Here is a 25,179-nt window from a genome sequence, read left to right on the forward strand (position 1 = left end):
AAAGCCTAATATACTTTCTCCAAAAATGACACACCTACCCCAACTAATCCACACTTTCTAATCCTTCCAAAAGTCCCAATCCTTAGTGACCAAGCATTCAAATTTATGTACTGATGGAAGCCATTCTTACTCAAATGACTGCATTTCTCTATCTGGTCCCCTTAGGCATGTAGCCATATCATAATGTGAAAACTGATTCATCCAACTTCAAAAGTCCCCAGTCTATCACAGTCTCGACAGTCTTTAAAAGTCCAAAATTCAAAGTCTTTTAGGAGGCTTAAGGTAATCTCTTAACAATATCCCCTGAAAATCAAAATAAAAAGCACACCTCATACTTTTAATATACAATGACACAGAATATACATTACCATTCCAAATGGGCAGAAAGGAGGTATAGTGAGGAAATACTGGACCAAAGCAAGACCTAACATCATCAGGGCAAATGCCAAACTCTTCATCTTTATATCTAATGTCAAGCAACAATCAACAATGCCTTTCAGTTTTGTTGACTGCAACACACTTTTCTCTCTCGGGCTGGTTCCACACTTTGTAGAAAGCTTTCCTCAGCAGGTACCCACAGCTCTGGCATGTCCAGCATATTGGGGTTTTAAAGACATTCCAGGCTTCACCTTCTTTGCTTCAAAAAACAATGGCTTCTCTGGACCTTCATTTAGAGATACCTCTGACACTTGCCTGGCCCCAGCAGGTTTCCTTAGCTGAGGAGGGTTCTTCTAAAACCCCTCTCTGTGTCTTTGACTCTAAAACAGCACTACTTGGCCAAAGCTGCCAGGTTCTTCTGCTTGTTGGGGGAGAAACACTGCTTCATTTTGCAATTACATCAGCATCAGCTTTCTGTTATTATTTCCTTTACTGTATGAGATTTCCTTTAATTCCCTCTCACAAGTTAGAAGATTCTCTGGGTGGAGTCTTTTGCTGAAGACCACTTTTTAAATCCCATTTAGCATCAGGCTTTTCTTCAAACTTTTTATCAATTTGAACACTGGACTCAGCTCCATTACAGTTCCTGGTGCCCCTTTTCTCCTCAAACTGTGAGTTTTGTATTTTTCCTTGCTCAGGTTGCTCCTTTTCATTATAGATCTGCCTAAGTAGTCACTAATAATCAAGGAATACAGTCAATACTTGACTGTCTTTAAATCTCCCATGCTAATGTTGTTAATCCAAAAATACAATTTTTCAAAGGGGAAGTTTTAGTTATTAAACACACCCACTTCTAGCACAGTTATTTTTATTAACTCTTACAACAACTATATCTAAAATTTTAATCATTAGGTTACCTTTAGAAAAATAAGGTTCATGCTAGAGAAGTTGGAAAGTTTTAGAGAAGAAACAGATCAGAGTAGGAAGGAAATCATGAGCCATAATGGCATGCATCTTTTCTTCAAACCTTCTATCATACAAACCTCAGTATTTTTTTTCCTGTGGACACTCACAAATGCAGTCAAGGACAGCTACCTGCATCACAAAATCACCTTGATGCAAAGCCTTTGATCTGGGAGAAAAAAGCAGGTTGTAATCTCGGAAAACTGACAACATCATATTAAATATAGAAAATGAAATTTTAAAAAATATCTGCACGGTGGTTTTGCTGTTCTCTAAGATTAGGTTAAGTTCCATTTTTTCAGAGAATGTGTTCAGGGAGGACAACCAACATTCTTTAAGTCATCAGTTTTTATGTTTTGTAAGTCAGGGGACCCTAATTTGTTTTTAATCTTTCTTTCTCTATCTGTAAGTCCCATCATTAATGTCTTGTTCTCTGCTGTATACTTAACAAATAGCTAATGTTTTTGTTTCTTTTATATGTATAAAAGAAAAAAAAATAACTTGAACAACAGCAATGGTTTAAAGAACTTATCTCACTCAGAAAATTCACAAAGTAAGAAACAAGGAGTCAAAAGAGGTCACTGTGTCAGGGACAAAGCACCAGAGGAAACAATTTCCAGGGTAGATTAAAAAAAAAAAGAAAGAAAGAAAAAAGAAAGAAAGGAAAGGAAAGGTCTAGTTAACTGTTTACATTTATAAATTTTGCCATTTCAGATTTAGTGGAAAGTCTTCAGTCACCTGATGAGAAATGTATTTATTGATTGCTTATGATTGGCAGGTTTTAAGTATTGTTTTTGTCTGTCATTAGCCTTTCCCCGAATGACAAAGGCTGGGGAGAGTGAAAGTCATTTTCTGTGTACAGAGGATCAGCTGTTGAAGGACAAGGAAGAAGGTTTGGCTGATGTGGGAAAGCCAGCCTTCTGGGAAGTGAGAAATGAAGCCTTGTCCTCAGGGCAAGAACAGTTCACTGGAGGTCATACCTCTAGTTTTATGCGGTATATACTCAGGAACCAGCTTTGTCTTTGTCAGTGATGAGAGGCAAGACACATTTCCAGAAAACATAAGCTAGCAGCAAGTTGCTAAATTAGTTTTTAAAAATTGAGTTAGGTAGAGTAAAATAAAGATATACTTTGGCTTCACATTTCATAGCTAGCTTAAAAAAAAACCAAACAAACAATTTCTTGGGGCTAGGAAGATATATTAGTCAATTAAGTCCTTGCCATATATTACCTGTGTTTTATTCCTGGCCTGCATGTGTAAACATTACTGTGTGATGATATACTCCTTTAATCCCATTGCTCAGGAGATAGGGAGATAAGTGTATTCCTGGATCTTCATGACCAGCCAGCCTACAAGACTCAGCAAGACTTATCTCCAGAGAGAGACCCTCTCTGAAACCCCTGAAGTGGATGGCTCCCAAAGAACAACAACACATGAGGTTGACCTCTGGTCTCTCTATGAACATGCATGTACCTGCCCATGCAACAACAATTACAAACATTAGCATACAGCTACACACACATACAAATACACATAGGATAAAGTGTCAATTTCTTTAGTCATTCAAAATATAGTTCCTAACAAGAACATACATGAATCAGCCAGATCCTCAATGAGACAAGTTAAGCATGAAATAAATTCTAAATTACAGATTAGATAATTTTCCTTCTGATCGCATATGTTCTTAAGTATCTCTTCCCCGATGTTATATTGAAACAAAACACAGACATAGTGACAGCTCTATGTAGATGAAATGTTTTCATTAGACTCAGGATAATATATTAAAACTAGAACAAATCCACAAAGAATGACTTTAACAGTAGAAAATGCAATGGGAAAGAAATTTATAATGATACCACAGTAACATTCAGGTTGATTGGTGATTTCCATTGATCTATTTCATATGATCATATATCAGATGCTCACTTAAAATACCTCCTAAAATATGCTTCAGGCTGAAATACATAATTCCATGGTTTGAAAAAGACTAGAGAGTCAAGAAAACTGCCAGGTTAAGAACACTGACTTACAGTATCTGTGGCTGTGTCTGGAGGAGAATCCGTATTTCCCAAGGTGACAAAAACAAATAAACAAACAAACAAAAACAAAACAAAAGACAGCAGGAATGGTGGAAGAGTAGGAGTAAAGACCATCACAGCCAATAAACCAGGGCCCAGAGGGGCCTATGGACTCTGAAGCACAAACCAGTGACAATGTTGTCTGGACCTAGGTCCTCTACTTATAAACACCCGATGGGCATCTTGGCCTCATGTGGACCCAATAGTCAGGGGAGTGGGGAATATCTCTGACATGGACTATGTTGCCTGCCTGCTTACTGATCACTTCCCCCTGATGGGACTACCCTACCAGGCCACAGGGGAAGAAGACAAACTCAATCCTCACTTGAATACATGAGCTGGAGGGTCTGGATAGGGGAGCTCCCCTATTCTGAGGAAACAAGGGGAAGGTGGATGCAGGAGAGAGGATGGGACTGGGAAGAGAAGAGGGAGGGACCTGTGACTGAGATATAAATTGAATTAATAAAAAAATGGGCCAGTGAATTTACCTTGGATTTGATTCTGTGATTTGTGTTTGTATTGAGTACGGGGTACACATGTGTCATAGTACTCATACGAAGGTCCAAGGACAACTTTCAGGAGTTAGTTCTCAACTTTAACCTTGTTGAAGTGGGGTTGGTTGTTTCTATTGTGGTGCTATGTACTCCAGTTTAACAGGTGTATACCTTTGTCATAGTATATTGTTTTCTATGTGTGTATATATATAACATTATTTTATATAATATAAATATGGAATGCATATGATATATTATGTATATTACACACACACACACACACACACACACACACTATTCTCTGTAACTCCATTAATGGCTAAGGTAATTTTATTACTTCTTTAGTTGAGCCAGCCAAGAATTCCAGGATCTTTTTTGATGCACTCTTTATTAGCATGACTCTTAAACAATTCTTTAGTTGTTAGTCACTTGTTGGGTAACAGTTTCCTTAGATAGTCAAGCATTCCATCCTGTAGGGAAGCTTCAACAAGAAGGTAAAGAACTCAAAATAGCTCTAGGAAGTGCCTGAAACTGACCAGATTCACTAGGCTACTTCCTTCAAGAGTAAACAAGCCAACCTGCTGATAGTCATTCTCAGACGAGACAAGCTGTAAAGAAACCTCTCAGAGGAGCCGAGCTGTAAAGAAGCTAAGAACAGACCAGCTGACTGGATGAGACAAAGCCAGATAAGCTACCTGGAAGAGATTTAGACCAGCTGAATCGCATAGAGGTGATAGTCTTAGACTGGATACACTACCTCTAGTCTGTGCTGTGTGTTCCGGTACATAGCTTTGTAAGTTGTCACCCATGCTGGCATGGATTTTGGTGGTGCAGCTGTCTTTTGAGTCATTTCTGCTCCAAAAAAAATAATTCCTCAACTGTGTTCCTATAAGTAACCCCAACAAATCTCATTGCTTCACCAAGATGGACTTTTGTGATATCTGTATTTTTTTCTGCCGTGGGCCTCCTATCTGGGGTGAATGGACATGTGTGTTGTGTTTCCCCAGCAAAAAGATTTGGTCAGTCATGTTCTTGTTTTCTTCACTAACAGCACATTTGTCCTAGAGGTTACCATTTATATCAGAACCATCACTTTGTACTTTTCTCATATGGTAGCCTTCTTCCATAACTTTATCCACACAGTAACTTTTCTGTGCATTGTTGCATCATTATGATCAGATATTTCCATACATTTTCTATTCATAGTGAACAATTCTACATGCAACAATTGCTAAAACTCTTTTCTGCCTTGTTCCACAGTCTCGTGTTCACTACCCCTCCGGATTCTTCCATGCAGCCAATGTCCTCACCATCATGGGATTCTGAGGGCATGCAATTATATTTGTAAAGCCCCTCTGGCTCCTCTTTCCATAGTTAACTATTCATTTCTTGATTATCAGGTTCAACTTTTTTCCCCAAGAGAAAGGCCCATTTGAGGAATAATTACACGAGTACATGAAAATTACATCATGATATGATGTTTGAAGATCATGACCCTTTTATTCAGAAGAATAAATCAATAGATTAATGAGTTATGAGATCTTAAACTTGTCCTTTTTTGTCCTCTCAACTATATTACACAATCCTTTAGTCTATGAAAGATGAAGTCACTTTTTTTTCTCTTTCTTTACTATTCTAAGAAATATAGCACACTGGCTGAATAAAATAGACATTCAATCAGCTTTTATTCTTCTACTTATGGCTGGTATTTCCTAGATCCGATAAGAAATGTGTTCACATAGGTCATTGTTTATGTACCTGGAAAATGGAATGTGACTAATTCCCATTTCTATTGCCACACATTCCTTAGCAAGTACCCACTCAAGTTAAATACACACACAGATTGACTTGAGAATTTCCCAAGATCCTCTGACTTGGTCATTTCCACTCTCTGGTATAAACCCAACAGAAGAACATGCATAAGCCTCCTCCCAGAAGAATACCCTCCCTCCCTTCTTTTTCTCCATCCCTCTCTTGTACAATTAATACCCAGCAGTGTTACTGTCAGACATATTTTGTTACTTTCCTCTTCTTTCCTCAACTCCTCTATTTTGCTTTCATGCTTTCATGTCCTATACCCCTCCTCTCTCATTTTCTCTCTGTCTTCTTAACTCCGTGTGTGTGTATGTGTGTGTGTCCTTCTGCATCTGAGTTACCTTATCAAATAATATTTTCTAGATCCATCAATTTTCCAACACATTTAACAACTTCATTTTTTTTCTTTATGGGGGAATAAAATTTCAATGCATTAGAAGCCACATTTTCATTTTTCATTCATCTGTTAATGAGCACCTTGCTTAGTTCCATCTCATTTCTATTGTGAAGATAGTAGTAATAAACAAGGATGTGAGCATATCTCTGTTGTAGGATACAGATTCCCTTTGGATACATAAAGGAGTTGTAGAGCTGGAGCACATGGTTGGCATGCAATATTTCATCTACCTGCAGAACAACCATATATAATAGACCTATTATTTGGTTATTTTTAAATACATATGGTAAGTGTAAAAGGAAATTAACACTTTGAAGAAGGAGATAAATAAGTAATTAATAGAGCAAGAATTTTATCTTAAATCCAGGATTAAGGACTTTAGCCCTCCCATTTTAATTTTTAATTTGCTTCTTCATAAAGATGGTAAATAAACTCACTAGTAGTTTTATATCAAAAATTTAACTTAAAAGTTTTACATAATTATGTTCATTACCCTCTAATATTGTCTGAGTTATAGCTCTTATTTGAGAAGTGCTTCCATAAAAGAATGCATATGAAATTAACATTAAAGAAGTGAATTGTTGTAACTTCTTTAATTCAATATGTTCATGGAAATGTGGTCAGAATCAGACTGGTAAAACACACAAAGGTCTTCCAGAATATTAAAGACATAAAACAAACTCAAGATGAAAAATATGATTTATCTTGCTAATGCTGTTACATTTTATAAACAAAATTTGAAAAGTTTCAATAAAATATCTGAATAGTGATTGAATATAATTCATGAAATTAGAATATTTCTATAGCCTGTTATAGAATTAACAGCCTTGTAGTCACAGAAAATGCTTTAAGTCACTAAATGTTCTCATTATGCAAACATTGGTATGTTCCTTATAGAGAGCATTTATAAATATACATCTGAAATTTATAAAATATAAAATGTGAATGAGCCCTATTTAGTAATCTTACTACAAAAGCAAATTAAAGGTTTCACGTAACCTCCAGATGAGTTTGAAATGTATGAGCAGGAGTACTGAAAGATGGTGCCTCTCAGTCTTGTTGTCCGTGGGATCTCTGTAAAATAAATTCAAATGATTCGGTAAATTATAGTAGTGAGATGTACTTTATAGCTGCTTGCATTGAAAATCAATACAAATTTTTATGAGAAAGGAAAAACTGTCAGTACTTACCTCACAGTGATCGGCGTTATATTAATACAAAAATAATAGAGGCTGATCATCTGGGGACATTGTCTCCCACCAGATGGGAAAACAGCAAAAACAACTAAACCAAACAACAAAAACAAAACAAAACAAAGTGGAATTTTTCACTTCAGGGCCGAGGTATAAGCCTAGTGCAATGGAAAAATCACTGGAGTCTATGAGGTTGGCCCTAGTGAAGACTCCTACTATGAAGCCTGAACTGGCCTTTTGCAATCAAGCAAGGCTTCTAGTGGAACAAATGGGACACCAATGCAGCCATCAAACCTTCAGCCTACAATTTGACCTGCCTCAAAGATGTGTGGGGATATGGATGGCGCAGAACTTGTGGGAATAGCCAACCAATTACTGTTTCAAACATGAGATTCACACCAGGAGAGGGAGCCCATACCTGTCACTGCCTGGATGGCTAGTAACCAGAGGCTGAATAGCCCAGAGATGTAGGATAGAACCAAACATGACTGGCAGAGAAAAAAGGCAATAAATGATTCCTAGTAATATTCTGCTATAGTTGTAGACAGGAGCCTAGCATAACTGTCGTTTCTAGGCTTAGATAATTTTTTAACCACGCCTACTTTATTTGGGGTTCTTCAAATGAGCAGATGTTACTCTATTCTTAATCCTCTCTGCTAATCTGGTTTCCTGCCAGTTTGCATCCCAGGAATACTTGCTCTAGCCCTAGTTCCTCTCTCCGCATCTTTCCTAGGCCTCTCCTGTGGCTGAATCCCCTCATTTTTTTTCCAGCTCCTCCTCCCCTGGCTGGCAGGATGCCCAGCCCTATTTTCTCCCCTGCTCAGTGACTGGCTCTAAGGTACTTTATTGGCATATGGGGACCATCCGGGAGTCAGAAGGTTCTCAGAACAAAGGTTGCAACCAGATATGGGGAATACAGAAATCAGCAATTGAATTACGCTATAACCTTACACCTACAGTCATCAGAGAGGCTTTATCCAGCATCGGATGGGAGCAGATGCAGAGAGCCACAGAGTGAACATTGGGCAGAGCTCAGAGAATCCTACAGAAGAGGTGGAGGAAGGACTGGAGGAGTCAAAGGGTTCAAGGGCACAAGAAGAAGGCCCACGGAATCAACTAAGCAGGGCTCATAAGGGTTTGCAAAGTCTGAAGTGATAATCAAGGAACCTGTACATAATCTGCATATATGTTCTGGTTGTGTCACTTGGTGTTCTTGTGGGAATCTTAAGAGTTGGAGCAGCGGCTGTGTCTGACTCTTTTCATGCTCCTAGGACCCTTTCCCCCCTACTAGGTTGTCTCATCCTGCCTTAATATGAGAGTATGTGCCTAGTCTTATTATAACTTGTTATGCTATGTGTAGTTGATATCCTTTCTGAAGGGAAATAGAGGAATGTATCTGGAGAAGAAAGGATTTGAAGAAGGAGGAATTGGGAAGAAAGGAGGAAAGGATACCTGAAGTTGCAATGTAATATATGAGAAAATTAAAACAAACAAACAAAAACAATAAAAATGTGTGAAAGTATTTACTGTCAATACCCTGCAGTCATGAAGGGAAGAACAGTCTATGTGAATTTAAGAAATAAAATTTTGTTTTGGTTTTCTTCTAATTCTCCATTGATCTATGCCACAAATCTATGTGGGCTTAATGCATGATCAGTAACCATGCTAACTATTAGCGTATTTTTGTCATAGTCTCTAAGAGCTAAAGTTGCCTCTTCATGACTTCGTTGCTATCTTTTTGCTGTACATATTTCTTTGGGTCTTAGGGTGCGTGTGTGTGTCTGTGTGTGTGAATGTGCATTTTCCCCTCCTCCCTCTTTGTGTGTGTGTCTGTATGCAGATGTAAGTACACATGTGTACATGAACTTGTGGAGGCCAGAGGTGTTTTTTCTCTCTTTAACTGGCATTAAAAGAGTGTTCCACCATGCATGACCTCTGTGCCGTAGTACTACGCTCACAGACACAGCCTCACGGCCTTGGCATTCTCTCCATAATCGACTGTAGCTCACTGCAAATATGAGCTAAATAATCTCTTCCTTCCTTACGTGGCATCCAGTAGGTGTTTTGTCACGGGCATTACTGAAGTAACAAACACACAAACCTTCATTTTTATTTAAGTGTATTCCGGTTTGGTTGTATATTAGGCATAATGGTACCCAGATTCTCACTTTGACCACAAATTTCAATGAAATTATTTTCATTTTCTTGTAACTCTTATTCCAGAACTGATAATGTTTGCTGATCAGTAAATAAATGGTGAGTACCATGAGTTAAGTTAGCAAAATATAAGCTTTGAGGATTCCTTGAAGGCAAATTGCAAGAAGAGTTATGATTCCCAGTGTAGGATTACGAATTAGTTATTGCTCCACTTGGAAAGAAACAAAACATAGAAGGTAGATGTCCATTTTTCCTTACTGTAAATACTGTTTACTATAAGTAGCCAATCTTTGCTATTTGAACCAGTATCTATTCTCAACATTAAAACAAAAATTCTTGTCTCTGACTTACTGCACTGAAAAAAAATTATAGTAAGGAGGAGTGCTACACTCTCTTTTCTTTCTTCTGTCATTTAGTTTCCAATAAAATCTCAGTCGATCTTTCTTTCTTTCTCTCTCTCTCTTTCTTTCTTTCTCTCTCTCTTTCTTCCTTCCTTTCTTTCTTTCTTCTTTCTCTGTGTGTGTGTGTGTGTGCGCGCACGAGCGCGCGCGTGTGTGTGTGTGTTGGGGAGAAGGATTTAGCAAAGACTTTCTACAGATATACATTCTGAGTCTGACTGCTCCTGCTACATCTTTGTATTAGGATAGCCAGTTGGAGCTGGCTTTAATAGGGTATTCCTAGTCCTTTTATTCTCTCCTAGAGAATGCTGAATAACTCTTGTTCCTGCCTGCACATGTTTAGCCACCCCCTTTTATGCTTGTCGAGATGTTGGAATCAGTATGGCACTCATCTGTTTCTCATTCATTTGATGGCTCTTGGACAATGGGAGTTGCTCTCTGGGAAGAGTACAAGGGATTGGGTTCTCCTAACTGACCTGTAGCCAATGGCTAACAAGTACCAGAATGCCAAGGCGCAACAAGTTCCTGAAGACTGTAGCGAGACACTTCACTGCAGTTTTCACTACCCCACCTCTGTGAATTTGAAATGAAGTTGACTCCAAATGAAACCCGATTCATAGTCTGTGTTTCTGGAAAGTTCCCCCCCAATGAATTCATCAGCACTCTCATCTCATCTCATGCTTCACTTTCATGCACGCTGACCTAACAACACCTAAATTCTATTTGCTCGCTCCAAAGCAAAAACTAATGTCCCTTTGCCAACATATTTAACTGATCTCTCAGAAGGAGAAACTTTCTCTCTGAAGTCTGTTCATTCCTTAGACTGTTTCTTAGTACTTACTCAAATTACACTTCATAATTCATAAAAAATCATAAAAATTTATAATTATTTTTCTCTAACTGGGATGGATATTCCTTGACCCAGGAAATAGTTAATATCATATGCCTTCTGTCCACCTTTTTGACTTCTTCCATGACATTTCAAACTTTTGGCTGTTATCTTTTTTTCTGTCCCTATTGCCTTTTTGTTTTTTTTAAGTTTTCAAGCAGTTTCTTGACTCTGACTTTTTGGTATTGCTGTTCCCCATGCTAAGAATTCTTTCTCCTCTCTTTCTCACACCATGTATTCATACTTAATTTCTACCATGATAATTATCTCCCACAGACTTGCCTTTCTAGAGGTACCAAAATCCAAAGATACTCAAGTCCATATGCAAAATGGCTTACAACATTTGCATATAAGCATTGCACAACTCTTTATACATTGAACTGTGTATTACTAATTTCATTTAATTCAGTTAGTTCTATGTGAAAGTTTGTCAAATGTGTTCCTTAAGGTTTATACTGAGTACAGACAAAAATCTTGGTTTTGTGACATTTTTGATCTGCTCTTGATTGAGCTGATAGTACTGAACTTTCAAATATGGTGTATGGGCAGTATAAATCAGACAATGTGATAATATTTAGGCAGTAAAGTTGAGGCCAGAATACTGCCTGTTGTTGGCAGTGTGATAGCAAAATGAGGTTTCATAAGTAATCATATTACCTAATGTACTCTGTATAAACCTTTTTACTTGTGAGAAATGTGTGTTTTTCTTTTTGATTCAGAGAATGATTTCATAAATAGTCATGGGCTATAATTTGCAACAACAATGAACCATATTCAGGAGCTCAGTGGAGCTGGTACTAATGAGAGAGAATGTAAACAAACAGAAGTCTTTGCTTATGAATGGTGTATTGTATATTAATTTTAGTTCGTCTGATAGCACTTATTGTATAGTACACTGGTCTCTGTGTTTTATTTTCAGTTTTGGCAACAATGAAGACCACATAGAAGACAGCCTGGGAGTGCCTATCCCAGAATTAAGTCTAAATAGACTGTCCGAGTACTTTCTCAGTTTTCAGGAACTGGGTATGTTTTCGTACTTTTTGCTGATACTAGAGGTGTGCTGCTACAGAACTGGGAGTATAGCTTACAGACCACTAGTAAGTTGCATATTCCATCTTGGGGTTCTCTTTAATAAAGCATACATAAAGATGCACACCTCAAGTTTTTTGTGGTGAATTAATGAGTTGCTGTGGGCAAAAGTACTGAAAATAGAGTACCAGAGCAGTGACTGTAGGAAGCATGTAGGTGCTTGTGCTCACAGATAGAGCCTAGGGCCCTGGAATGTTAAACATATAGGGTTGCCTTTTCAAAGAGAGAGAGATATAAAACCTGTTTTCCACCCTGAAGTCTGGGAGCAGAGATAGCCAGGTGACCTCTGCCTTATCTGTATGGCCAGGCAAACCGGCTCCCACAGACTCTAATGCTTATCTCAGTCAGTCTATAGCATTATACCTTAGGAGACCATTATCAGGTATTGTTTGCATTGAGCCTGCTTCGTCCGTTAATCTATAGAACCTATCTTTAGAGAAGATGTCATTCTATAAGAGTTTTGATGTAATCATGTCTTAAGCTTTATTGTAAACATAGGATCGAGTTAACAATTACCAGAAAACACTTTTTATTATTATTTTCAAATTGTTCTGTATTTAACTATACCTAAAATAAACTACTCAAAGTCTGAACCAAAGCTGACAACTGAGTAGTGTTAAAATTGACTTCCTGCCTCTCCTGGATCTACACCTGCGGGATATAGTGTTTGCAGAGACCCTCCCCAACTACACACACACACACACACACACACACACACACACACACACAAGTCATTAGAACTCTAAGAAAGTCATTAGAACTCTAAGAAACCCTATCTCATCCTTGTATCATGTTAACTACTTACATATAGTTGAATGCTTTCTTTTTTTTTTTTTTTCTTTTTAATAGATCTTGCTTCAGGTTTATTTGTAAAAACAGCACTGGACACTGGTCATCTGGTCATAGTGTGTAGGTGGGTGTGTCACACCAGTCCATCTGTCATCACATTAGTAGAACCATTTCCTACGGGGCCTTCACAGGGGCCTGGGCATCTTTAGGAGCCTGAGCTGGAGCTGGAGCCTTGCCCTTAGCTGGAGCTGTGGCCTCTGCCTTGGTTTGAAACTTGGGCTTTGATTTGCAGAGCCTATGACCCTTAGCCATGTAGCTTCGAATCCGCTTCCCAAGCTTGGGGTGAGCGATGAAAGCCAGGTGGCTGAGTTTGCAGTTGGGGGCCTTTGGCATCTTGGGTTTAACAGCTGCAGGCTTCACAAGGGCCTTCATGGCCTCTGCTCGCGCACTCATTGCCTTTGCGTTGTTTGCTTGCATCTTCTTCAGGCCTTTCTTGTTGTGCTTCTTGGCAAAGCGCATGTTCCTCAAGAATTTGGGGTTCACCCCCTTAATAGATTCGAATCTTTGTGACCAGGGTTTCTTGATGCCATTCATGTGCCATTTGTGGGACTGGTTGTGTGTGGTGTGGTTCTTGGACTTGGCCATGTTTGCACAGTAACCCGCGGCTCCCTCAATGTCTGAGACCAGAAGAGAACGAATGCTTTCTTTTTGAAAGCACAGAACCCTTTTTATTTGTAGCCAGGGTAGTTTTAAGTGTTCACCTGGCTAAGATTTTTTTTTTTTTGCTTAGAATTCATTTTATTGGTAAAATGTTCTTGTGTAATGTATACAGTTTACCATTGTTCATTCACATTTCTCTACCCCATTATCTTCTGTCAATCTGAACATTGCATTGTGGTGTTTATTTCAAGCATCACCTGTCTCAAGTTTGTGTAAACATGTCACCATTTGTTCTCTGTACTGTCAAGAAAACAATCAGCCTATGCTGTGCAATGGAGAGAATAGGGTAGGACATCCTGGTCCAGAGGGGAGGAGAAGGCAGCAAGTGGGAGGATTTGGAGAGGAGAGATCAGCAGGAGAGGACTTGAAACATTGAGGAGAGATGAACTGGACCTACCATATGACTAAAAGCAAGTATAATATGGGAAATCTGAATGGAAGGAAACTATGTGGGCTTGGAGGTTTAGGATGGAGTAACTATTGCCCAGCATTGTGCTCTAGGTTAATTAAATAAATCCAAATCTCTGTGTGGTGACTTGGGTATGCACAGGGTTTAGGAATAACCACTGTTTAACTAAAAGATAAATCAATAATAAATATTAGTAATCAAAAACAACATTCCTTTATAAGTAAATGAATTAATTTTACTGTTTTTAGTGATAAGATTTTAGACCTCCTGTCTCTCCTTAGCCTTTGCTGAAAGATGGTTTTACCTGATTGATGAAAAGAAAGGATAGTTGGCATAACTTTCAGGCATAGAACTATCAAGAATGTGGGTTTTATGAAAAAGTGATAAAAATGCAGAGAACAACTGAGATTGGGGATTCCAGCCAAAATGGGTAAATCTACAATACAATTCCTTCACCCAAGGCTCAGGGAACAAAACAGAAGAGGGAATGCTCAGATTGTAACAATCAGGAGACTATAAGACCTTCTATAAGAGTGTGTTTCCTAGAAATAAGAGGGAAGCTCAACCGTGATAGTTCAACAATATGTCTTCCTTAATAATATCTAGATAAGGACAGCATAAATGACATAGTCATATGGAAGAGAAATAAATCTTTAAAGGCCCCAAACCTAGAGAAAGAACTACAGGCACCAAAGAAATGCTGAGAACAGGTGAAATAGTCTTCTTCAAAGAAAACCTATAATTGGTTCAGTAACACTAAATGGATTGAACAGGTTGTACTTATGTATTTAGGTACACACATACAGAGACATATGTATATGTGTGTGTATATGTGTATACCTATATATTCAGTCAAAGAAAAAGAGCCCATGATTTCTAGAAGGAGCAAGGGAAGGGTACAAGGAAGAAATTGTAAAGAGATGATGGAAGTGAGAAGAATGACATAATTATATTTTCATTTAAAATGACTACAAATATGAATCTAGTGTTTGTCAAATTGACTGGGGACATTGTTGAACTTCCAAGTGACAATTTAACAACTTAACACTTTAGCAATTCAGCATGAGTACCCTGAATAGATGTGGATATAAGATAAATCTATGTGAAATGATATGTTTAGAAAGTTTTAATTTGGGGACTATCCATCTTTTTAATCCTCTTTCCAGCATTTTCTCCTAGGTCAGACTTAATCTACAATATATCTTGATCAAATGGCACAGCATGTAACTTACATCCTATAATCTTATGTAGCGTGTGCAGGCCAGTAGCCTAGGTCCTCAATGGCATTATTCTCAGATCCTACTGGAGATAGTCACATGGGAACTGAAGAGAAACATTGTTAAGTTCCCTCCATCTGGAGCTAGCCTAAAGGTTGACTACATTTGAATATTTTAGCATAATATTAAATTGGCACAAATCACTTTGATTGAAAGTTTTATTATTCTGGCAGCTCTTATTTACTTCTAATAGATTTTTCCTCCTAGTTACACTCTTTAAATCTGCAAAGATGCAGAGATCTTTCATCCTACACTATAGAAAGTAGAAGCATATTTGTTATTAATTTTTTTTCCATTCAGTCTCTGTGTGTGTGTATGTTCATAAATGCATATGTGTAACACATGTTGGATGGAGGCGAAATGAGAATACCAGATGTCTTCTTTTATACCTGTCCTTTTTATTTTTCTGAGCTTGATGATATGGGCTTGGCTGGTTCACCGAGTCTCAATGATCCTTTTCTTTCCACTCCCATGCCCTGCACCAGCGCTTAAGCATATCTTTTTTGTTTGTCTGTTTGTTTTTGCGGGGGAGGGGTGCTGAGGATCCAAACTCAGCTCTTCATGCTTGCTCAGTAAGCACTTTGTATATTGTGCCATTCCCATCACTGTTCCTTTTGAAAAAGTGCTTTTGTGTGTTCTTTGCTATCTGTTTTTATCTCAACTATTTCCTCCGTTCTTATATGTGACATTGTTTGTCCTTGCACTATCATAGTTTTTCTCAGTAAAGCAAACCCATTTACAAATAAATGACAACTTATTACAGCAAGTATTTTAAAGAACAAATTTAAATTCAATGTTCATGTACTGAATAACTTCTAGACTCTTACAGTATAAGGTGTCTTAGCTAAAGGGTAAATTTATTTGACTTCTCTAAAATATAACCTATGTATACATCTTGTCTCTCCATGAGTGGTGAAAACCATGTGGGCTATGGTGTTGCTGTTACTAACTGTTCTCTTGCAATTTTTTTTTTCCAGAATGGTAAAGAGATTATCAGCTATACGTGGTCATCAGAAACAGGCACACAATTTGTGTGCAAACCTATCACAAGGCAGCTATTATTGCCTTCTCATAAATATGAAGAAGATCCTAAGTGTGACTCACATTGGTCCACATGATGGTAAGCACAGCAGTAGGTATTATTTGAATCATGGCAAATCTTCCAGCATCTACTACAAAATCTTTATCTTGTAAATGATTATGACTTTCCTAATTGATCATGTGGGATTCCTATAAGTTAACCACAAATTCTATATCCCTAAATCTAGAACTAGATAGAAGCTTGCTCAACAAAAGCTTGGTCCAAGGTGTATAATATATTGAGAGTTCCAGGAACATATATACAGTATGGAATTCTTTTTTTACTCTGATGCCCAGTTTTTGCATTCACTGTGTTAAATGTTATTTTAATATTACTGAGCATTACTTTTCTAGGGAATGTGTCCAGGTCTTCATGATATTCACATGTTCTGCCACTGAGCTATATCACCAAACTTAATAAGCTATCGGTTGCTGAAAGCAATTAAGTTACTTTTTATATTATTTTATTTCTGTTTTTTTTTTCCTTGAGACTCTGGATAAGCTGTGGGTTTATATTTATGGGCATCATATTTCAGCTCTGTTAATTAATCTCCCAAAATACATATTCTGTTTTCAAATCAATAAAGAATATTTGGAATTAAATGATTACTTGAGAAAAAAAATGATGTGGTACAGATGTTTTCCTTCTTTTTTTCTTTATATTTCCAGTTTAAGCATTCTTCTATCACTCAAAGTTAGAATCTTAATAGTTTCTTTGTCCCTGGTAGAAATGTCTAAGGTATAAGTTTGTATCAAGTCCAGAAATGATGACGTTGTGATTGCTTTATATACTGTTCCTCCCTCCCCATTTTCTGTCTTCTATTTTATCCAGGAACTCTCCTTTGAGATATATTTTCTCCTAAACAAGTCCAAGACTATTTTATACACTTAGACCCACCACTTATATCCCCATATGTTAAAATGTTTTTTAACAAAGTGTTGTCCTTCTATGTAGAAACTCTGAAAATGGGAAAATAATGCCATAAAAAAAGGTATGTTATTTTTTGAAATCTTCAATTATAAAAACTGTTAACATTGGTGTTCTACTAAAGTGTCTAAGCAATTTGTCAATAGACTTCTTTATTTTTTACACACACACACACACACAGAATTCAGGGCACTGAAATATTTCTTTCTCTGTCAAAAGTCAATGGGAGGGGGAAGAGGATATAAAAACAGACGGATCTATTGAAAATAGATCCATACTTATCACCCTGCACAAAACTGAAGTCCAAGTGGATCAAAGACCTCAACATAAAACCAGACACATTAAGTCGGCTAGAAAAAAAAAAAAAAGTAGGGAATACCCTAGAACTCATTGGTACAGGAGAAAACTTCCTGAACAGAACACCAACAACACAGGCTCTAAGAGCATCAATCAATAAATGGGACCTCATGAAACTGAAAAGCTTCTGTAAAGCAAAGGACACCGTCATCAAAACAAAGCGACTGCCTACAGATTGGGAAAGAACCATCACCAACCCTTTATCTGACAGAGGACTCATATCCAATATATATAAAGAACTAAACAAGCTCAAAAGCAACAAACCAAGTAATCCACTTAAAAAATGGGGAACAGAGCTAAAGAGAGAATTCTCTGTAGAGGAATATCGAATGGCAGAGAAGTACTTAAAGAAATGCTCAACCTCATTAGCCATTAGGGAAATGCAAATCAAAACAACCCTGAGATATCACCTTACACCCATCAGAATGGCCAAGATGAAAAACTCAAGGGGCAACACATGCTGGAGAGGTTGAGGAGAAAGGGGAACCCTTCTCCACTGTTGGTGGGAATGTAAACTTGTACAACCACTCTGGAAATCAATCTGGCGCTTTCTCAGACAACTAGGAATAGCGCTTCCTCAAGATCCAGCCATACCACTCCTAGGCTTATACCCAAAAGAGGCTCAAGTAAACAAAAAGGACATTTGCTCAACCATGTTTGTAGCAGCTTTATTTGTAATAGCCAGAAGCTGGAAACAACCCAGATGCCCCTCAACTGAAGAATGGATGCAGAAACTGTGGTACATCTATACAATGGAGTATTACTCAGCAATGAAAAATAAGAAAATCATGAAATTTGCAGGTAAATGGTGGGACCTGGAAAGGATCATCCTGAGTGAGTTGTCCCAGAAGCAAAAAGACACACATGGTATATATTCACTCATATAAACATACAACATAGAATAAACCCACTAAAATCTGTACATCTAAACAAACTAAGCAAAAGAGAGGACCCTAACTAAAATGTTCAATCCCCATCCTGAAAGGCAAAAAGGATGGACATGAGAAGAAAAAGAAAATAGGAAACAACCTCAGAACTGGCTACAGAGGGCCTCTGAAAGCCAGAAGAAAACAGGAAACAACCTTGAAACCTGCCACAGAGGGCCTCTGAAAGCCTCTGCAGTATAGACTGTCAAAGCAGATGCTGAGCCTGATGGCCAACTGATGGGCAGAGTGAATGGAATTTTATGTAAGAAGTGGGAAATAGTAAGAGCTGGAGGGGATGGGAACTCCATAAGCAGAGCAACAGAACAAGAAAATTTGAACACAGGGAACTTCCCAGAGACTCATACTCCAACCAAGGACTATTCGTGGAGATAACCTAGAACTCCTGCACAGATGTAGCCCATGGCAGTTCAGTGTCCAAGTGGGTTACATAGTAATGGGAATAGGGACTGCCTCTGACATAATTTGATTGGCCTGCTCTTTGATCACCTCCCCCTGAGGGGAGAGCAGCCTTACCAGGCCACAGTAGAGGACAATGCAGCCAATTTTGATGAGAACTGATAGACTAAGGTCATAAAGGAGAGGAGAACCTCCCCTATCAGTGGACTTGGGGAGTGGCATGCATGCAGAAAGGGGAGGGAGGGTGGGATCTGGAGGGGAGGAGGGAGGGGCTTATGGGGGATACAAAATGAATAAAGTGTAATTAATAAAAAATTAAAAAAAACCAGATGGTTGGCTCCTACATATATTCTTAATGACTTTGATGTGTTGCTAAAACTGTCCTCCTTTTTGTAGAGATTGACAGAAAAGCGAGTTCTAGATGATGACACATGGAAGGCCTATCAAAATGTAAAAAAAAGACAAAATTTTATCCATTGACACTCTTGCCTTTCCAAGACATAGTGCCTTATAAGGAGATCTATAGCGCATGGGTCGCCATTAACACTGGGTATAGATGTTGTTTTGTCATGCTTGGGAGAAGTGAGGTAAAGGCTGATGGCTTATAAGCACCCTGCATTACTTGCTGAGATAGAATGATGCATTGTGTTCATGAAAGAAAGGGACTACAACAACAATCACTGTAAATATCTGTGCTGTGTTTTACAAATCATCCTTAGCCGTCTTTTTTACTATTATGGGGAAAAAAAAAGTTTTCAAAGCAGTAATATACTGGTCAATATATTTATTACATGATTGCACTAATAATTATCAGCAAGCAAGAATATGAGTAATTGGAATATAACTATTCCATTGCTCTTTCTGCTCATTCAAATACAAAATATAAATTGATGTAACCTGAAAAGTTTTAAGGGTTTTATGTGAGATGCATATTCTCTCATTTTTTAGAGAAGGAAACAAACAAAAGCAGGGTTAAACATTTAATTCAATGTCACCCAGACAATTAGATGCTGTCTAACTGGGAGCAGAATCTTATTGTATTTTATTATTGGCCTAGCATCTATTTTTACCTGTTAGAACACACAAACTGACATCTCTCTGGATGAATCCAAAGCCAATAAAAACAATCACAAGAAATGGTTTTTAAACGTGTAACAATCATTAGCCGATATGAATATTGGCAAGCTGCAATCCTTTTCTGTTTAAACATTTAGAATGAGATTTTCTCCACATTGAACTAATAGAAATCAGATTTTCATTCACAGGATTGTGATTTCATTTATGTTTCTGAAAGCATGGTGAGCTTTGCACAAAACAATTTTCCATCTTTTAAATCTTGCTAATCCACTTTAAGCCAGGCTAGAGTTACACCTCATCCCAGCTGCTGTGATCACATACAGACTCCCTCCCCTAATCTCTTCAAAGGGGATGTTTCTTCACCCACGAAGACTTCACAGCATGGGATTTAGAGTTAGAATCCAGCTAACTTTTCCAGGTTCATTTATAATTCAGCTGTTATTCTAAGACTATAGCGGGGAAGGCCTTATCAAAACTATTCCCAGCTCTATGCTGGCTGCCTCTAGTTCTTGCTGTAGTGCTTTAATAACTAATGACGTTGAGGATACTGAAGGATTGACTGCAAAGCACATCATGTACCTGAGAAAGAAATAGAAAATTGCCCTGACATTTGACACATTGAGTTTTGAGGCTATATCTCAATTGTTTGTTGATTGGTAAGCTATTAAAAACAATTCTTCTATGTGTTTCTGAACACAACTTCCATTGTAATATAAAAGGAAAGATTTATACGCATTGAAGAGAAAACAGAGTAGTATGCAACTTCCATTTTAGATCAAGCATTTGAAACTCTTAACCATATTTAGCTTTTTTTTTTAGTTAAGTACTTAACAGATGCCATTATTAAGTTGCAGTACTTAAGCAGTAATATAAACATCAATTTTCTTTAACGATTTTACAGAAATCTATGACTGAATGAAGTTTGCAAACCATAGTTTGACATTTTCATGTTAAAACAAACAACCTACACATTCACATACGTTTCAGAAAAAAAGAGAGAAATCTGTTACTTCCATAAATTAAAAATATTAATGGAAAACCTTCCTTAGCTGTAAAAACTGAAAGAAAAAATCTGTAGCTGTGTGAGTAAATCCATCAACATTTTTACTCAGATTTGTTTTTGTAGTCTTGGGTATTAGAACCTCGGACAACTTCACTTTTACTGTTATAATTCCTTGGAATTCCTTCAGCTCGTGTGGTAACTCCAAGTATCACACACCCATTGACAAACATGATCACGGATATTTTCACTGTTGTTAGCTCAAATATAGGCTTCTAACATTAATTCCCTGCCTCTGCTGAAAAATAAAGTACAAGCTCACAAAACAAATTTTCCTTACAAATATACCACAGCTACCTTTTGCATCCTCTTTCTCTCTCTCTTTTTGTTATTCTCAAATTTATTATAAAAATGTGTGTATACACATTACCAGGAAAGATTTTTAAAAACATCAAAATATACAATATAACTCTTGAACAGAGAATCATTTATGTGAGGAAATTTTAAAAAATTGCTTAGTTCTCACACCAAATATAAATTATTTATTTTACCTCACATACCTTTTTTCCTCACATGGTATATCCTGATTATGGTTTCCTCCACTCCTCTCAGTTCTTCCTGGAACTCCCAGCTCCCATCTGGATTGACTGCCTTTTTCTGTCTCATTAAAAAAAAAAAAAAACTTCCAAAGGATAATAATTAAATATAACAAAATAAAATATAGTAATATGAGGAAAAAGCTATCATATCAAAGTTGGCCAAGACAAATGGAAGGAAAAGAGCCCAAGAGAAGCCAAAAAAAAAAAAAAAAAGTCAGAGACCGTTAAGGGTGCATACTCAGGATTTCTATAAAGACACTGAACTGAAGCTATGAAACATGTGCAGAGGACCTACTATAGATCTGTGCAGGCCCTCATATGCAGCCCCAGTCTCTCTGATTTCATATGAGCTTTGATCGTGTCGAGTTAGAGGACCTTGTTTTCTTGGTGTCCTCAGTCCCGTCTGGTTCTCATAACTCATTCTACCTCCTCTTCCAGTGTTCCCTGAGCCCTCATGGAAGGGTTTAGAGAGTGGCATCTCATTTAGAGCTGAGTATTCCACTCTGCATAATGTTTGGCTGTGCTTCTCTGTATTTGTTCCCATCTGATGAAGAAGAAGGCATCTCTGAAGACTGCTGAGCACAGTACAGATCTATGAATATAGCAGAATGTTCTTTGGAGTCATTTTTATTTGCTATTTTTTAAACAGGTAGTATTTGATTTTACCATAGGTCCTTGGGATAACTAGTTTTTGGTTTTTGGTTTTTAGGTATGGGTTTTATCTGCAGAATAGGGCCTTAAGTAACTAACATGAGTTTTGTGCCACCATTGCCATAGTGTAGTTTACAGGCAGTACACCATTGTAGATCAAAGTGTCTATGGCTGGTTTAGTGCTTATATTTCTCTTTTGGTAGCCTGCAGATTATCTTTCTAGTCAAAGATGCAAGAACACAAGGGTGAGGACACTATGCAGGCAACCAGCTTGATTTCTCCGTGTCCAGTGAGTTGAGCAGCTGTTGTCTTCAGCACCTTGCTCTTTGTGGATAGTAAGTTATGTTCTTGGCTATAACCTGAGTTGTTTGGGGATTTCCAGGGAACTCCCTCGGCCAACAACTCAATTGTTGTAACTCGGTTCAGAGACTGGAAACTGTTGTGTCATACTACATTGTATAAATATACCACATTTTCTTTTTCCATTCTTCTGTTGAGTGACAATTAGGCTGTTTCTAACTTCTGGCTATTTTGAATAGAGCAGCAATGAACATGGTAGAGCAAGTGTCTCTATGGAAGTAAGAAGCATCCTTGGGTTATACACCCAAGACTGGTACAACTGGATCTTGAGGTATGCCCATCCTCATTGACCTGATTTCCATAGTGGCTGTAGGAGTTCACAGTCCCACCAGCAGCAGATGAGTAAGCCCCTCACACCATATCTTCGCCAGGATGAGCTGTCAGTTTTGTTACTGATCTTAGCCATTCTGACACATGTAAGATGGAATCTCAAAGTAGTTTTGATTTGCATTCCCTGATGACTAAGGATGTTGAATATTTCTTTTAACTTTTTTTTAGTCATTTGAATTTTCTCTATTGAGAATTCTGTTATGTAACCTTATTTTTAATTTGCTTATTTGTTTTCTTATTTTGTGGTATTAGTCTTCTGTCAAATATGGTGTTGGTAAAAACAAACAAACAAAAAACACAACTTTTTTAGGGTAGCACCATTTAATGGTAGCACCATTCTTTAGGGTGCTACTTTATCTGATTAATGGTGTCCTTTGCCTTACAGAAGATATTGGTTTCATGAGTTCCCATTCAGTAGTTGTTGATATTAGTGCCTGAAATATCAGGGTTCTGTTAAAAAAAGTTGTCTTTTGTGCCAATGATTTCAAGGCTATACCCATTTTCTTTTTCTGTCAGGTTCAGTGTATGTGTTTTTATGTTGAGGGTTTTTGAACCATTTGGAGTTAAGATTTGTGCAGTGTGATAAGTATGGATCTGTTTGGATTCTCCTACACGCATCCATCCAGTTTGATAGCAGCAAATAATCTAAATTTTGGAGCTAACATTAGCAAAGGAAGTGAAAGATTTGTATGATAAAAATCTCAGGTCCCTGAGAAAGAAATTGAAGAAGATATCAGTACGTAGAAAAATCTCCCATGTTTATGGATAGATAAGAGTACTATAATAAAAATGGCCACCCTACCAAAAGCAATCTACAGATTCAATGCAATCCCTATCAAAACTACAAAGCAATTCTTCATGAATTTTGAAAACAGGTTTTTCAGCTTCATATGTAAACACAAAGAAATCAGGATTGCTAAAACAATCTGGACTAATAAAGATATGCAAGAGTTAGAACTATCCACGATTTCAAGTTGTACTGCAAAGCTATAGTAAGAGAAAACAGCATGGCATTGGCGTACAAAGCTGACATTTTGATCTATAGAATCAAATTGATGACTCAGACATATATCTGGCCACCTATTGACACCTAATTTTTTTAAACTTTTATTAATTACACTTTATTCACTTTGTATCCTCCCATTTGTATCTCCTCCCCTCCAAAGTCCACCTTCCCTCTCCCTTCTCCATGCATGCCCCTTCCCAAGTCCACTGATAGGGGAAGTCTTCCTCTCCTTTCTTCTGATCCTAGTCTATCAGATCTCATCAGGAGTGGCTGCATTGTCATCTTCTGTGGCCTGGTAAGGTTGCTCCCCCTTCAGGGGGAGGTGAACAAAGAGCAGGGCAATTAGTTCATGTCAGAGGCAGTCCCTCTTCCCATTACTATGGAACCCACTTGGACAGTGAACTGCCATGGCTACATTTGTGCAGGGGTTCTAGTTTATCTTCATGGATGGTACTTGGTTGGAGTATGGGTCTCTGGAAAGACCCCTGTGTTCAGATTTTTTGGTTCTGTTTCTCTCCTTGTGGAGTTCCTGTCCTCTCCAGATCTTACTATTTCCCACTTCTTTCATAAGATTCCATGCACTCTGCCCAACAGTTAGCCATATGTCTCAACATCTGCTTTGATAGTTTGCAGGGCAGAGCCTTTCAGAGGCCCTCTGTGGGAGGCTCCTAACTTGTTTCCTGTTTTCTTCTCCTGATGTCCATCCTCTTTGCCTTTTAGGATGGGGATTGAGCATTTCAGCCAGAGTGTTCCCTCTTTATTAGTTTTGGTAGACACCTAATGTTTTATAAATAAATAAACCAGAGAAATGCATTTGCCTACTCTTTCTTCTTTAAATAAAATTAGGCAGAAAATGTTTCATCAACCTGGAAAAGTTCATATAAAAATGAAGATTGATCAAACATATGTAGATCTTTTCTGGTTATATTGTTTGAACAGAGTACCGGTTCAATAATACATTTGAGTCTAAAAAGTCAGAGGTTCTGTAGCTACAAAAGCTTGTCCTTCCCTTTCTTTCTTCTTTCCTTCCTTTCTTCCTTACTTCCTTTTGCCTTCCCTTCCTTCCTTCTATATGTTTATCTGCTAATCTGTTTTGCAAGGAGTTACCTGTCTCATTTATCTTGGAAAAATGTAAAATAACAATTATTTTATTTTATATTCCTACTCATGACCAGATTTTTAGATATAGAATGGACACAGAGAAATGTAGCTTTTCTTTTTCCTTACACAGCTAGAAACTCAGTGATAAGAAACACCAAGTTTTCTGTAAGCCAAGAACTTTCCAGACTACACAAGGAAAACCCCAGATTTTCAAAGCAAGCGTCAACCAGACACTGTTTGCTCCGTGCTCTTGCTGTAGAAGAGGAGTCCAGTGTCTCTTCTTGTCCAGTAGAGATTTTGG

General features: G+C 37.8%; 1 protein-coding gene across 1 annotated transcript; it reads right to left on the bottom strand.

The window, feature by feature from the left end:
- Positions 1–12,814: 12,814 nt before the first annotated feature.
- LOC129692313 (60S ribosomal protein L29-like) lies at positions 12,815–13,300 on the bottom strand. The gene has a single exon (XM_055628662.1). It carries the CDS (start codon positions 13,283–13,285, stop codon positions 12,815–12,817), a length of 471 nt encoding a protein of 156 aa, XP_055484637.1. The 5' UTR covers positions 13,286–13,300.
- Between the last annotated feature and the right edge of the window lie 11,879 nt (positions 13,301–25,179).

This window comes from Psammomys obesus, unplaced genomic scaffold (assembly GCF_907164565.1).
Source record: "Psammomys obesus unplaced genomic scaffold, mPsaObe1.curated_primary_1811, whole genome shotgun sequence".
Classification (NCBI taxonomy): domain Eukaryota; kingdom Metazoa; phylum Chordata; class Mammalia; order Rodentia; family Muridae; genus Psammomys; species Psammomys obesus.

What these genes read in the sequence shown, in the direction of transcription:
- LOC129692313 (XM_055628662.1), bottom strand. Translation starts at nt 13,285, where the DNA reads ATGGCCAAGTCCAAGAACCACACCACACACAACCAGTCCCACAAATGG.